The 16309-nt window shown below is 42.4% G+C and overlaps 1 protein-coding gene and 1 long non-coding RNA gene across 2 annotated transcripts; one reads left to right on the top strand and one right to left on the bottom strand.

Annotated features, from left to right (window-relative positions):
- The first annotated feature begins 1005 nt into the window (after window positions 1–1005).
- LOC126607065 (uncharacterized) lies at window positions 1006–2054 on the top strand. The gene is made up of 3 exons (XR_007617484.1): window positions 1006–1361; window positions 1445–1542; window positions 1718–2054. It is a non-coding gene; the product is annotated as an uncharacterized LOC126607065 (long non-coding RNA).
- An 8804-nt stretch (window positions 2055–10858) lies between these two features.
- LOC126607063 (cytochrome b-c1 complex subunit 9-like) lies at window positions 10859–11175 on the bottom strand. The gene has a single exon (XM_050274495.1). The coding sequence runs from the start codon at window positions 11106–11108 to the stop codon at window positions 10890–10892; it is 219 nt and encodes a 72-aa protein (XP_050130452.1). The 5' UTR covers window positions 11109–11175; the 3' UTR covers window positions 10859–10889.
- Between the last annotated feature and the right edge of the window lie 5134 nt (window positions 11176–16309).

The raw sequence follows: 16309 nt of genomic DNA, 5'->3' as shown, positions 1-16309 counted from the left end.
CTTTCCAAACGGTCTGATGAGTTGGCTGTTAAGGACTCTCTGGCTCTTAGTGTTCAGTGTGCAGGTTCTGTGTCTAATATGGCCCAACGCCTATTTGCTAGAACCCGCCAAGTTGAATCATTGGCTGCTGAAGTGATGAGTCTCAAACAGGAGATTAGAGGGCTCAAGCATGAGAATAAGCAGTTGCACCGGCTCGCCCATGACTATGCTACAAACATGAAGAGGAAGCTTGACCAGATGAAGGAATCTGATGGTAAGGTTTTACTTGATCATCAGCGGTTTGTGGGTTTGTTCCAAAGGCATTTATTGCCTTCGTCCTCTAGGGTTGTACCTGGTAATGAAGCTTCAAATGATGAACCTCCAATGCCTCCTCCTTCTGGGGTTTTGTCAAGTACTGAGGCTCCGGATAACCACCCTCCGGTGCTTTCTCTTTCTGGGGCTCTACCGACTGCTGAGACTTCCCCTAAGCAACCTTTGTGAAGGCTCCCTTTTGTTTGTTTATTTTGACTCATGTATATGTACATATTTGTGGCTTATCGAAAATATTAATAAATAAGCTTTGCTTCATTTCAACATATTGTGTTAAATACACCAAAGCCTTCTTCATAAAGTTCTTTGAATTTTTGCTTTTGTTGAAACCTGTATTGTTGAAGCTTTGTGAGTGAAGCATGTAGTTTGAGGTAGTGTTCCCTTAATTTCCCGAGTGAGGAAAACTTCTCGGTTGGAGACTTGAAAAATCCAAGTCACTGAGTGGTTGTGAGACTGCCGAGTATCAAGGTGCAGTAGCATATGGTGGGAGTCCCCTAAGTCTTCAGGCGAAGAGAGTTGCCGAATGAGGTGTCTCGCGTGTTACTAATTTGTCAAAGTAACGAATCCTTGTTTCGATGTCACACATTCGTATATGCTTTATCTAAAAATATTTCCAACTTTTGTGTGTTTGATGCTGCATGCTATTGACTAGACAAGATCAAGTGCAATTAGTAGCTTTTCTCTCTTTTTCATCTTTTTTTTGGTGGAATTGCTTTTCGTTTCCACTAATCAGCCTGAGTGGATGCAAGATAACACCTTTCTCTATAGCTCAGATTGCAAAGTCGTCTTCATGAAAGTTTTTCCTTATCTTGTGAACTACAACATATCCAAATTTGAGATCCATCGGAGTAGTACAACTTCAGAAATTCAAGTATGATGAGTAACTGTTCATCAATGTTCTGTTAATCCGTCAGACTTGTTGTGAGCTTCGAAACTCCATTTTATCTTGTTCAGATCAACATACTTTCTTCATCGAAGTTGTTCCTCAGCTTGTGAACTACAACATATCCAAATTTGAGATCCCTCGGAGCAGTATAACTCCAGAAATCCAGGTATGATGAATGACTGGTTATTATTTTTCTGTCAACCCGTCAGATTTGTTGTGAGCTTCGAAACTCCATTTTCTCTTGTTCAGATCGGTATGCTTTCTTCATTGAAGTTGTTCCTCAGCTCGTGAACTACAACATATCCAAATTTGAGATCCCTCGGAGCAGTATAACTCCAGAAATCCAGGTATGATGAATGACTGGTTATTATTTTTCTGTCAACCCGTCAGATTTGTTGTGAGCTTCGAAACTCCATTTTCTATTGTTCAGATCGGCATGCTTTCTTCATTGAAGTTGTTCCTCATCGACTCTTTCATAACATATCAAAAATTCAGGATGAACTAACGGTTAAATATTTCCAGATCTTCGAAACATCACAACAGCTTCGAAATCTGCAAGAAGCCGACTATCATGTTTGGAGCTTCAACACTTTAATTTCCGTCGCTCAAACAGAAATGGTGCCTTCTTGAAAGTTGTTCATATGCTCAAGAACTATAGGGTGTCCAAAATTCAGCTCCATTGGAGAAGAGCAGAGGTTGCAGAAATTTGATAGATGAAAGGAGGCGGAAGAGGGAGAGAGAGAAAAAGTCTCTTGGGTTGGATTTCTATTTTGGGGCAGATTCCAATTTTTGTAGCACCTTCATTATTGATGAATTGCTTGTACTTTTGTCCATTATGAAACTTGGGACTTTGGCTTGTTGTTGGATCTATTATAATATGTTTGGGAACATATATAAGTGAATAAATAAGAAGGAAAATATTGGGCCCTTGTGGGTGTAAAACAAAAAATGTTTATGTTTACCCAAGTGTTTTTGTACAAGTTCAAGGGCATCTTGGGTTTTGTGAACAAAATTTGTTTATTTGGAGCAAGGTTTTGTGTTGAAGCTTTGTAGGTGAAGCTTTGGTGTTGAAGCTTTGTAGATGAAGCTTTCGAGGTGAAGCTTTGATGGTGAAGCTTTGTAGATGAAGCTTTCTGGGTGAAGCTTTAATGGTGAAGCTTTGTAGATGAAAGTATGTAGAGGGAGCTTTCTAGGTGAAGATTTTTTAGGTGAAGCTTTGTAGGTGAAGCTTTGGTGTTGAAGCTTTGTAGATGAAGCTTTCGAGGTGAAGCTTTGATGGTGAAGCTTTGTAGATGAAGCTTTCTGGGTGAAGCTTTGATGGTGAAGCTTTTTGGGTGAAGCTTTTTAGGTGAAGCTTTGTGGGTGAAGCGTTGGAGGTGAAGCTTTTTGGGTGAAGTTTTTTGGATGAAGCTGTTTTTTTTTTTTTTTTTTTTTGGCGCTTGACACGGTCTTCATTTGCTTGTTTTGTAGTGACTGTGGAAGACGAATTGCTTTCTGATTGAGAAGGGTTCCGGCATCGCTTGCTATGAATGTAAAAGAGTGAGGGCTGAGTTGGCTAAATTACCTCTTTATTGAATTCATTGCCAAATGGCCTTCATTACATAGGATGCCGAACGGCTATAGCTCAACACTTGTACATCGTGAGTCTATTTGTAGTAGTACTTCAAGTGATCAGCGTTCCATGGATGGCCAAGGGTCTTGCCATCGGAGCTTCTAAGTGTGTAAGAGCCAGGGCGACTGATGCCAATGACTTCATACGGTCCATCCCAGTTTGGACTAAGTGTGCCTTCACTCGGGACTCTGTCGCAGAGTAATCTTTTCTTTAAGACCCAGTCTCCTATTTTGAAAGAACGAGGCTTGACCCTAGAGTCATAATAGTTGGAGATGCGCTGCTTGTAGGCGACATTCCTCAAGTGAGCTTGGTTTCTGTGTTCCTCGACTAAATCCAAGTTGAGGGTGAGTTGTTTGTCATTTTCACTTTGAATGTAGTTCTGGACTCGGAATGTTGCTTGCTCGAGCTCAACAGGGACAACCGCCTCTGTGCCAAAGGCAAGTGAGAATGGAGTTTCTCCTGTTGAAGTCCGATATGAAGTGCGATATGACCAAAGAACTTGGGGTACAAATTCTGGCCAACAGCCTTTAGCTTTGTCCAAGCTGGTTTTCAAAGTGCGCTTGATTATTTTGTTGATGGCCTCAACTTGTCCATTAGACTGGGGATGAGCTGGAGAGGCAAAGCATAAGTTGATGTTGAACTTAGAGCAGAACAACCTGAACTTCTTGTTGTCAAACTGTCGCCCATTGTCAGTGACTATCGCATTGGGAATGCCGAATCTACAAAGGATGTTCTTCCACACGAAGTCTTCTATCTTTGCCTCAGTAATGGTTGCCAAGGGTTCTACTTCGGCCCACTTTGTGAAGTAGTCCACTGCAACGACTGCGTAACAGACTTTGCCCTTCCCTGCCGGCATTGGGCCGATCAAATCAAGTCCCCACTGGGCGAAGGGCCAAGGGCTGATCATAGGAGTAAGAGGCTCTGGAGGGGAATGAGGAATAGCCGCATATCGTTGACATTTGTCACATGAGCGGGATACTTTGATGGCATCCTGGTGAAGTGTTGGCCAGTAATATCCTTGGCGAAAAGTCTTGTGTGCTAGGGACCGAGATCCAGCATGATCTCCACAGACTCCCTCATGTATTTCCCGAAGGACGATTTCCGCCTCGGCAGGCGTAAGACACCTTAAGTATGGCAGGCTAAAACCTCGCTTATAGAGTTGATCATTGATGATCAGGTAGCGGGTAGACTTGTATCGAATTTGCTTAGCCTGGACTTTATCATTTGGGAGGATGCTATGAGCAAGGAAATTATAGATCGGGGTGATCCAACTATCCCCCTGTTGTAAGTTGCATACTTCTGCGGCCATGGTGCTTGGTGTTGCCAACAGTTCGACATGAATTTTTCTTCCAATCTTGTCTTCCACAGCCGAGGCGAGGCGAGCCAGGGCGTCTGCATGACTGTTTGCCGCTCGAGGAACTTGGGTGATCTGGTAGTGGAAGTGCTTGAGCAAAAGTTGTGTTTGCGCAAGATATGCTGCCATGGAGCTGTCCTTAGCATCAAAGTTGTTGGTAACCTGGTTGACCACCAATTGGGAGTCACTGAAAATATCAATTTGTTTAACCCCGAGGTGTTTGGCCAAACGTAATCCTGCTAGAAGGGCTTCATACTCGGCCTCATTATTTGATGCCTTGAATTTGAAACGAAGAGCATACTCCATTGCTACTTTGTCGGGTGTAGTCAAGACTAGTCCCGCTCCACAGCCCTGTTGGTTGGATGAGCCATCAACATACAGACTCCATGCTGGGGTTGTTGGTTCTATCTTCTGAGCTTCCGGGGGTAATGAAGCCACTGCTTCAGGTGTAGAAGCAATGTCAACCGGATATGTGAAGTCGGCAATGAAGTCTGCCACTGCTTGGCCCTTCTCAGCTGGCTTTGGTTGGTAGGAGATGTCAAACTCACCCAACGCTATTGCCCATTTGATCATTCGCCCTGAAGTGTCAGGACTTTGGAGTATCTGTCGAAGAGGATAATTGGTAAGCACGATGATGGAGTGCGCTTGGAAGTAAGGGCGGAGTTTTCGAGCAGACATGACCAATGCCAGAGCCAATTTCTCAATGTTAGAGTACCGTGTCTCCGCATCTTGTAAGGCTTTGCTAGCGTAGTAGACAGGTCGCTCAATATTCCCATCCTTTCGAATGAGAACGGAACTTACGGCTGAAGCTGATACCGATAGGTAGATAATGAGAATGTCTCCTACCTCGGGCTTGGAGAGTAGAAGGGCTTTACTCATGTACTCCTTGAAGTTTTTGAATGCCTCGGCACATTCATCAGTCCATGTAATGTACTTCCTACTTCCCTTAAGTGCTTTAAAAAAGGGAGCACATTTGTCTGTGGCCTTAGAAATGAACCTGGTTAAGGCTGCCACCTTACCAGTAAGGCTCTGGATGTCCTTTGAAGTTACCGGTTCCTTCATGTCGAGGATTGCTTTGATCTTCTCGGGATTAGCTTCAATGCCTCGTTGGCTAATCATGAAACCTAAGAATTTGCCAGAGCCTACGCCGAAGGCACATTTGTTGGGGTTTAACCTCATTCGATACCTCTTCAAAATAGTGAAAGTTTCAGATAGGTTGGTGATGTGTTGGTCAGCATGTTTGCTCTTGACTAACATATCATCAACGTAAACTTCCATGCTCTTCCCAATCTGCTCGGTGAACATTGAGTTGACTAGTCTCTGATAAGTCGCTCCTGCATTCTTTAGGCCGAAAGGCATGACTTTATAGCAGTATAGTCCTCTGTCGGTAGTGAAGGCTGTGTGTTCTTGATCCGAAGGGTTCATGAGGATTTGGTTGTATCCTGAGTAAGCATCCATGAAGCTCGGGAGTTCACACCCGGCCGTAGAGTCTATAAGTCTGTCAATAAGAGGAAGAGGGAAGCTATCTTTCGGACACCCTTTGTTTAGGTCGGTGTAGTCAACACACATTCTCCACAAGACCTTTTGAAGCAAAAGACTTTCTTTGGTCGGATTTTTCTTAACAAGGACCACATTTGCTACCCATGTCGGGTAATTGACTTCGCGGACAAAGCCTATGCCTTTGAGTTTTTCAACTTCTGCTTTCATTGCCTCGTATCGTTCAGCGTCATAAGATCTTCGCTTCTGTCTCACCGGCTTGATCTTGGGGTCAATACTCAAACGATGACAGATGACATCGGGAGAGATGCCTGGCATGTCCTCGTATGACCAGGCGAAGACTTCAGTGTTCTCTTTCAAAAAAGATATCAATGCTAACCGAAGGGGTGGTGACAATGTGGTGCCAATATTCACCATGCGGTCTGGATGATCTCTTGAGATAGGTACCTTCTCCAACTCTTCAGCAGGTTGGGCTTGCTGGGTGAAAGAGTCATCTCGAGGATCATCGGGTTGATTGTTGCTATCAGGAAGATCCAAGGTCGCTTCATCTAGGCTGGTCTTTGTGACTTGGTCATGTACAGACAGGGTTTCCTTGGGTCCGGGCAAGTGTTGTTGCTTAACTGAAGTGTTGTAACATGATCGTGCACTAAGCTGATCTCCTCTGATGTAGCCGTTGCCATGGGGGGTTGGAAATTTCATCAACAGCATATGCGTGGATACCATAGCCTTGAGATCATTGATGCCTGTGCGCCCAAAGATGACATTGTATGCCGTTGGGCAGTCAACCACTAGGAAGTTAGTGGTAATGGTAGCCGTGTAAGGGCCTGTACCAATAGTAAAGGGTAAATGTATGCTCCCTAAGGGTTGCACGATATCACCGGAGAAGCTTATCAGAGGAGAAATCGAGCGATCGAGCAAGTGTTCAGCTACACTGAGTGCCCTGAAAGCTTCGGCAAACATGATATTGACCGAAGCCCCTGTGTCTACGAGGATTCGTCGAACATCAAAGTTGGCTATGTGAGCCTCCACGATCAATGGGTCGTTATGAGGGTAGATGATGCCTCTTTCTTCCTCAGGGTAGAAACATATCGGATCCCAGTTAGGTTTTTGATACTTCCCTCCCCTGATGTCTTCCACATGAAACACTTGGTGACCAGGCCTCAGACTTCGTTCACTGTTTTTCATGGCCCTATTGGAAGATTCAGATATGGGTGTGCCGCCGCTTATGGAATATATGACATTCACCTGGCGTTGGTTACGGTTATCCCTTTGAGGGTGAAGAAGGAATTGATCAATTTTTCCTTCTCGTGCCAAAGCTTCAATACGATCACGGAGGATGATACATTTCTCGCTATCATGGCCGTTATGCTCATGGTAGCAACAAAACATGCCCGCGTTATTCGGGGGCGTGTAATCTGGGTGCCTCGGCTTTGGCTTTGGTATCAGGTGAGCTATGCTGGGGTAAATGGCCGCGCATGTGGCATTCAAGGGCGTGTATGTCTCATACCTTGGGGTAGGGGGTATCTTGACGCGGGTTTGACCCACTGCATTGACTGCCTGGGGGCGAGCGTTATTGTGGCGATACCCTTGGTTATCGGGATAGTGTCCTTTACTCTTTTTACTGAAATGAGAGTGGTGAGGATGGAAATCCTTCCTCTTGCCTTGAAATTGATATGTCTGTTGATTCGGCGAAGCATTATGCAAGGCATGGGGAGGTGCCACTGCTGTTTGGAAAGTCGAGGTCTTCTCATTTAGGTGAGTCTGGCTTCCACCTCCCACTTGTTGATAAAGGATGGTTGTAGGGGGTTTCTCCTGATATGTCTTTGCCTCGGCGGAGGCATGGTTATAAGCCTGCGCCATCACCTCAGAGTAAGTCTTCCAAGTATTGGCATTTATCATGTATTTAAAGAAACAATCACGTAGGCCTGCCGTGAAGGCTTTGAGGGCAGTCTTGTCGTCTGCCTCGGCACACCGGGAGTATTCATGGCTGAAGCGGCCAGCATACATACGTAATGACTCGTCTGGCTTCTGGCGGATAGTGTACAGGTCATCTGCAGAGTGCAAGCGATCGGTTTGGAAAATGTGTTGGGAAACAAATAGTTTCCTCAATTCCTTAAATGAGTCTACCGTCTCAGGTGTAAGACGACAATACCAATTTAGAGCTCCGCCAGAGAGGGTGGAGGGGAAGAGAAGACATCGCTCTTCGTCGGTGTGCATCCGGTATGCCATGGTGGACTCAAAGAGGTTAAGGTGCTCAATCGGGTCCTCTTTTCCAGTATAAAGTTGCAAGCCAAGCTTTTGCTTTGTCTTTGCTTGAACGGGGGTGTTGAGGATCCTCCTTGTAAGAGGGCCAGGCCTGGGTTGGTTCCAGTAAGGTATTTCAGCCTGACGTTCAGCCTTCAACTTGTTTACTTCCTCAAAAAGTTGTAGGACAAGGGGGTCCTGAGCGGAGTTATGTGTCACTGGAGCTTTCTTTCGTAAATCTCCATCTCCTATTGGAATTAGGAAGGTTTGATCAAGGGCATGTGATTTTTCCCTGGACTCGCTGTACTGGCTTCCAGGGTATGTCTGTCGGAACACCTCTGAGTCCCCTGTACCCTCATGTCTCTCTAGGACTTGTTGCCCCTTCCCCAAATTGGTGGCCGGCTTGGGCCGTGGCAGGGGACCGAGTCTCTCAGAAATCCTTGGGTCATTAATCTTTGAGCTTATATGGATGGAATTCTCTCGACGTTGCTTCAGGAAATCCTGACAATCGCGAAAGACGGCTTTCGATCCTTCTGCCCCTTCAGCAAAGAGGTGTCTCCTTCCACTTCTCATGGTTCGGGTCGAAGCAACTGGGTTAAGAGAAACCTCATGTTGATTATCAAGTCGAGGGGTAATCTGTTCCCTATCAGGGATATCTATGTCGAATGCATGTGACCCTCCATGTTGGAGGGCACCCAGTTGATGGTTGACTTCCACGGGGGCAACAAGCTCGCGTGTCTGAGCTTGCCTAGCTTCGTGGAGTGTCTCGAAGAGCTTCTCATATTGCTCCTGGAGGACCTCATTCCTCATTGCTATCTTGTTGTTCTGAGCTTCCAACTCATCGACTTTAGCTTGAAGAAGAACTCGTTTTCCTTCCTTCTTTCGTTGTTTCACACTATATGCAAGGGGGGTGTCATTCTGTGTGCTGTGGCTTCCTTCGCTTCCCATGTTGGAGAGGGATGCCTGATCAAAAGAAAGTGTATGAATGATAGAAACCAGCTTGACACAGCTGAAGAGAGTAGGAATAAGTGTCGTTTCCCACAGACGGCGCCAAATGTTGATGCACAAAATCAGCGAAGACTTTGGTACAACAGAAAGTGTCAGGTTTTGTGACCTTCGCTTGGTTGCTTGGTTGCTTCAGTCACTAGTGAGGATAAGTACGTAAATGAATAGAGACAGAGAAGCAAACACAGGATGTACGTGGTTCACCCAGATTGGCTACGTCCACGGAGTAGAGGAGTTCTTATTAGTAGTGAAGCTTACACAAGTACAAAGGATCAAGCTCTCAATTTAGTGAGTTCTTGTGAATGATTTAACACAAAATGGCATTAGGCAATATTGTGGGGGAATGACCCCTATTTATAGAAAAACTTGTAGCTTTGTCACAGTGACATGTGTCATGTTATGATTGGTTCTTGATGTCGACACGTGCTGCGCTCTGATTGGCTTCTAATCTTGACACGTGTCGAGTAGTGATTGGCCTCCTGGTCGGAGGGGAACTCTTCTGGGTCCTTGACAGTATAGCGTTGGCCGGTGCTCGGTAGTTTCGGGATTGGTCAAGTATGGTACAAACATGAGTGATGCTCATGGATGTTGTCATGAGTGATGCTCATGAATTTTAACATGAGTGATGCTCATGAATGTTGACATGAATGATAGTCATGAATGTTTATGTATGATTGTCATGAGTGATGCTCATGAATGTTTATGTATGAATGATATGAGTAATGCTCATGTATAATTTGGAGTACTTGGCGTACTTTTGATCACCTGGTTGGTGGCATGAAGAGGAGTATGGGTTGTACATTTCATCACTTGGTTAGTGATATGAATGGCTAGTTGCTAAATGTTTTTAGAGTACGGGTTGTACATTTCATCACCTGGTTGGTGGTAATAGCGGCAGGTTGCCGAATAATTTTGGAGTACTGGGCATACTTTTGATCACCTGGTTGGTGGTAATAGCAGCATGTTGTCGAATAATTGTGGAGTACTGGGCGTACTTTTGGTTGCCTGGTTGGTGATAATAGAGGGCCTGGCTTTTTGGGCATATGGGCCTTCGCCCTTCACATGACATTGCAGCCTATTATTTTGGGCTTGCCGTTTTTTTTTTAATTACCCTCTAATAGGGTTTATACATATTACCCTCTGATGGGGTTTATACAGATGTCTCCGAACGATAATAAATTACATCATTCTAGTGGGGTGTTTATTCCTTGATTTTGCTTTCTCTTTTCTTTTCTGCTTTGCTTTTGCTTTTGTTTCCTCTTTTCTTTTCTGCTTTGCTTTTGCTTTTGTTTCCTCTTTTGCTTTTTCTTTTCCATTGTCCGCCATGTGCTCCCCTATAATTCTCCTTCCCGTTCAAATGATTCTCTTCGCTAGCCTTCACATGCACACTCATCTCCCTCACTTGCAGCTCCCCACCTTCGGTCATTTGCCCGAGGTACATCTTTTCTCGTGAGAAATGCCGTCGCCGTTGCTGTGCTGCTATGGCAAAGGCCGGATGACAAAGATCAGTTCAGGACTCAGCTCTTCCACCGAGCCTTTCGTCCCGACATCTCATACATCCGATGTGAACGCAATTAACCCCCATCTCTCAGATTCCCAATCATCAAATTACAATTCTAACATTCACATAGCCATCGATTCGGTTTAGAGCACATTCAGCCTTCATAAGACTCGAATCTGCTGCTGAAACGCCATCGAATCAAGCTCGAAAACATCAAGGATTCAAACCCCCATAGATTGTGCAAGAGCTCTGTAGTTATATCTGTGAAATTCGAATCGAAGAACACAGGCGAAAGCGGGTTAAACCGGCTGAAGTGCAAAAGCATATCAAATAATCATCACAATCTCAAACGACCATCAACGCGAACATCTCGATGCGATCTGCGCGAATCCGTAAGAATTAGACAGAGAGAATGACACATGCAGAGCAGACCTTCGATTATGAAAACTTTTAGGACGGTTAAAGAGAAGCATCTGTAATCTCATTTTTCCGATTGCTTTGTCCCCAGAACTGGAATATCTTCATATCGTTCCTCAACATTATTGTACTCCCACAGCTTATGAACTCCATAATCTACAGCCCGCTCGTCGAGGAAGGCTCCAGTGATGACGAATGTGACGTAAACAGAGTCACGGCGCATGATGACCCTGTATAGACCTTCGAAGAGGCCTCCGCCGCTCATTCGAGCCGCTGAATCCATGGCGATCTGCGCGAATCTGTTTTCATTTGCTTCTGTTCTGATCTAATCTGATCTGCGAGGTTGAAGATTTTGTTTACAACTCTCGCGCCGTTCTCGAAATTTGGGGCCAAAACTGAGGTGTGTTTCTTCATTTAATGCTGTTTGGAGGTCGAATCCGTCAAAATTTGAAGAGAAAAGACACTGCCATTGGTTTGGTGAGGTAGGTTTAAAGGCTTGAGCTTATGGGGAGTGTTGGGAGGTAAGGAGAGGCTCAGAATATGCTGTAGGAGAGAGTATATAGGAAACGGTGGAGCTCGTGACTGATGAGGCGGTGGCAGCGTCGTTGAGTTGAATTTCACATGAGAGTTTGGCTGTGTTGGTCTGTTTGCTGGTTGGAGATATACAGGTCGAGATGGAAATAGTGTACCTTCCATTGTTCCAGATAAATGGGATATCCGAGTTTTTGTTACCGTGGAGGAAATGAAGCTACATGGGTGTGGAGTTGAGGATGGGCTAGAGGAGATTGGATTTGGACAGGATGAGATATGAGAGCATTTCTACAGAGAGAAAAAGAGAGAGAGATCTGGATCTTTTCTGTTTCTGGGTTTTTTGTGATTTTGCAGATTCACGGTGGATGTGAAAAATTGAGAAAGAACCGACATAACTTTTCGTGTCCATTCCCACAGACGGCGCCAAATGTTGATGCACAAAACCGGAGGTCTTGGAACAACGTAAATCCGACCATGAATCTGCAGAAATGTAAATAACACAAGATATATCGTGGTTCACCCCAAGGTTTGGGCTACGTCCACACTAATTGTATATTTCTTTGAGAGGTGAGGGAGAGAACCTCTATAATGAAAGGAGATGTGAGAAGGGTGAGAAGGCTCCAAAAATGGCCTCTTGTAATTGTGAAGGTGATGGGTCCTTTTATATAATAAGGACTTCTCACTTATTACATATTTTTCTTTTCCATTACCACATAATTACATTTAAGTCCCTTGAGTATTTATACGAGGTCTAAATATGAGGCCCTAAATATGGTATAAACAATTTCAGTGACTTTTCATGGTCTTCCTCCTGAATTCGATTTATTCATCGATGCAATTTCGGCTTGGATCTACAACAATTGATGAGCTTCATGGATTGTTACCGAGCAAAGAAATTCAATTGGCAAATCGAAAGAAATCAGTATCTCCATCTTCTTTTCAGGCATTTCATTCGGCCTCTGGATCATCTTCTGTTGGCATTCTTCTTACGCCATTGCCAAACCATAATCCTCAGGCATTTGTTGCTTAGAATTTCAACAATGTCAACTCACACCAAGGGCGTGGTATGGATCGCAACTCTTCAAACCCTAGGTAGTTTCAATCTCGTGGAATGGATTGCAATTTCTCCACTTATCGATCCAACAATCAGCACCAGAATTACAATCGTCCACATAATCAACACCAAACCTATAATTGTAGAGGCCACTCTGGAAGAAGGATTTATTGTCAACTTTGTCGTGAATATGATCACGAAGCAATTTAATGTCCTAATCGCATGAATCTTAATTTTGGCATCAAATCTTCTCAATCTGTTACGTGTGTCAGCGCCAAGTCTTCTCAATCTGGTCCTCCTAATTGGCTCCTTGATTCCGGTGCCAGTTCTCACATGACAAATTCATATGCCATATACTAGTCCAGAACAAGTTTATATTAACGACGACAAAGGTTTGCCCATACTAAATTCTGGCTCTTCTACAATTCATACACATGCTTATATGTTTAATCTCAATAATGTATTGCATGTTCCTGATTTGAAACAAGATTTACTCTCTGCCAATTAGTTTACTATTAATAATTGGTGCTCTATTCACCTTTATCCCTCTCATTTTACTGTGAAGAATCTTTCTTCAGAGATGATGCTTTTTAAAAGCTCTATGAGGGATGGCTTTTATCCTCTCACTGCATCTCTCCCTCTTACTGGAAATCAATATATGTTTATTGCATCCATCACTACATCTCAAGATGTTTGGCACAAACGCTTGGGACATCCATCTGTCAAAGTGTTAAATAAGTTGACTTCAACATCTAACATTCTTGTATCTACTAGTATAACCAAGTCTTTCTGCTCTAATTGTGCTTTAGGCAAGAGTTCTAAACTCTTTTTTGGGTCTGTAACTAGTACTTCTTGTAAACCCTTGGAGCTTTTGCATACAAATGTGTGGGGACCTTCACCAGTTCCTTCTGTCACATGATATAGGTACTATATCATCTTTGTGGATGATTTCACTAAGTACACTTGGTTATTTCCTCTCAAGTGTAAATATGATTTGTTTACTACATTTGTGGAAAGAAAGGCTTTAGAAAAGATAAAACTTAGCTTGTATGGGGATATAATACCTATATCATGTGTGGGGACCTCCAAAGCATGAATTTATAAACCTAATGCCCTTCTTTCCACTAAACATCCTTTACCATCATATGTCTCCCCATATTACTTACCTTGTACTTATCTTCAAGCTGTCAAGATACCACAGTGGATACAAGCTATGCAAGAAGAATTCAATGCACTTCTCCAAACTGGAACTTGGAAATTGGTTCATTCTCACATATCTCAAAAAGTTATAGGCTGCAAATGGGTATTTCAGATCAAAAGAAAGGTCGATGGCTCTATAGATCATTATAAAGCTAGGTTGGTGGCCAAGAGGTTTCGCTAACAAAAGGGTTTGGATTACACAGATTTCAGCCCAATTGCAAAGCCTGTTACCATTAGGCTTCTTTTGACCATGGCAGTTCAGCTTGATTGGTTTTTAAACCAACTTGATGGTAGTAATGCTTTTCTCCATGATAATCTTTTTGAAGATGTATTCATGAAGCAACCCTCTGGCTTTGAAGATCCAACTAAACCAACTCATGCGTGTCACTTACAAAAGTCTCTATATGGGTTGAAACAAGCTCCAAGAGCTTGGTATGACAAACTGCATAGTGCTCTACATTCTCTGGGTTTCATTGGTTCTAAAAATGATCACTATCTGTTTATTAAAAAGGATTATACATTAGTGATTGTGTTGGTGTATTTTGATGACATATTAGTGATAGGGCCCTTTTCTCAAGCTTGTCAAGCTACCATTTCTCATCTTAGTTCCTTGTTTCCTATCAAGGATCTTGGCCCTTTGCACTACTTTCTTGGACTTGAGGTCAAGAGGTATTCCAAAGGGATTCTTCTGTCTCAAACAAAGTACATTCTTGATTTGCTGCAAAAAGCCAAGATGGATGGTGCTAAGCCCTCTACCACACCTTTAAGCACCTTAAAATTGGATCACTCATCTCCATTAATCTCTGTTCCTACTGAGTATAGAACTTTAGTTTGTGGTTTGCAATATTTGACCGGGATTAGGCATGATCTTTCATTTGCAGTAAACTTTGTGTGTCAATTTATGCACAATCCAAGACAATCACACCTCCAAGCAGTCAAAAGAATTATGCGATATCTTAAAGGCTCTCTTGACTTAGGTCTTTGGTTTCCTAAATGTGCCAAATTTCTCAGTATTCATGCTTATTCTGATGCTGACTGGGCATGGTGTTCTATTGATCGAACAAGTACCAGTGGTTTCTGTATATACTTGGGTAATTCTCTCTTTAGTTGGAATACTAAAAAGCAACCAACAATGGCTAGATCATCTACATAAACTGAGTACAGATCATTAGCAAATATAACTGTAGAAATCACCTGGATTTGTAAGTTATTATTTGATATTGGTTTGACTCTTCCAGCACCTCCAAAACTGTGGTGTGATAACATCTCTACAATTTCCTTAGCTAAAAATCCAGTCTTAAATGCAAGAACGAAGCATGTTGAAATTGACTATCACTATATCTGAGAGCAAGTTCTTTCCAAAGCCATATCAGTGCAGTTTATATGTTCTCAAGATCAAATTGCTGATGTCTGTACAAAATCTTTGCCAAAGCCCAGATTTCTCCTTCTTAGAAGCAAACTTTCTCTTCGGATACCTCAGTTTAGTTTGAGGGGGCATATTAAGGATCAAAATGTAAAACATAAAACTTAGCTTGTATTGTAATCTATTAGATTTGTTACAACTGTCAATAGTCAGTTAGATGGTTAGGATATGTTGTTAGCACAAGTGTGTGCAGCAAGCTGAGTATATATATACACTCTGTAAACTTATTATTTTTCAATTAATGGAAAATACTTTTACCATTAAACAATTTACTGCTAAACATTTTTGTGGTTAGGCATAATTTGATTTTCGTGTTTAAGATTTGATAAAAACTGTGTAATTCTCACAACTTTATTTATTTATTTTTTCTCAATCACTCTAACTATCAAATCTACGGTTACTCTTTTACAGAAGAGTGGAAGACTAATGGACGTATTATTTGCTTATTAGTTTGTGTGTGTTAGCTATTTTGCCCTCTATAATTACAACTCTAAAAAACAAGAGCTAAGATTTTGTGAGGCAAATACACATAGAGTTACATAAGTAAAGCTTGATGTGAAAATGTACAATATTATTAAGTACTCAATATGATGTGTAAATAAATAACATGCCACTAATAAAAAAATAAGTACGTTAATCAACACTTAATTTATAATTCAATTATCAACAACCACATCGTTTGATTTACACAATTTAATTTTAAAATTGAACTCCTAAATATTACCCTTACATGTTTGGCGTCAGAATATCGTGCAAAAATATAGGAGAACATTGTTTTTTTTTGTTTTTTGTTTTGTTTTCAATAGGAGAACATAGTTAGCTCGTGAAAGTGTTGATGTTACTTAAGGGTACTTAGGTAACATAAGACAATCACAATGTGATGACAAAAAAAATGCAGTGGGGGCACGTGATGACAACAAATGCAGTGGGGGCACGTGCCTCCACAGGTCCTTACGTAGCTCACCCTTGATATTCTACGTACTGTGAAGGTTGGAGAAGTAAGCTAGGCACATAATGTTACATAGTAAATTGTAGCAATTGTCTATGAACTAAAAATTCATTATTATTGGTTCTTCAACTCATCAAAACATGTAGATATAGTTATTTTCATCAACTCCATCAAAATTCTGTCAAAATAAGTTATATTGGAAGGACTATTGCTACAATTGGGTTAAAGTTGATGGATTATTCCTCCAATTGGGTTAAAGTTGAAGGATAATTTCTCCAGTTGAATTAAAGTTGAGGGACCATTGATATAATTTTTCGTATATGATGT

The sequence above is a fragment of the Malus sylvestris genome, chromosome 16 (assembly GCF_916048215.2).
Source record: "Malus sylvestris chromosome 16, drMalSylv7.2, whole genome shotgun sequence".
Classification (NCBI taxonomy): Eukaryota; Viridiplantae; Streptophyta; class Magnoliopsida; order Rosales; family Rosaceae; genus Malus; species Malus sylvestris.
This window is presented reverse-complemented; position numbering and strand designations above follow the sequence as displayed.

Coding starts and splice junctions, on each gene's coding strand:
- LOC126607063 (XM_050274495.1), bottom strand. CDS start 11,108: ATGGATTCAGCGGCTCGAATGAGCGGCGGAGGCCTCTTCGAAGGTCTA.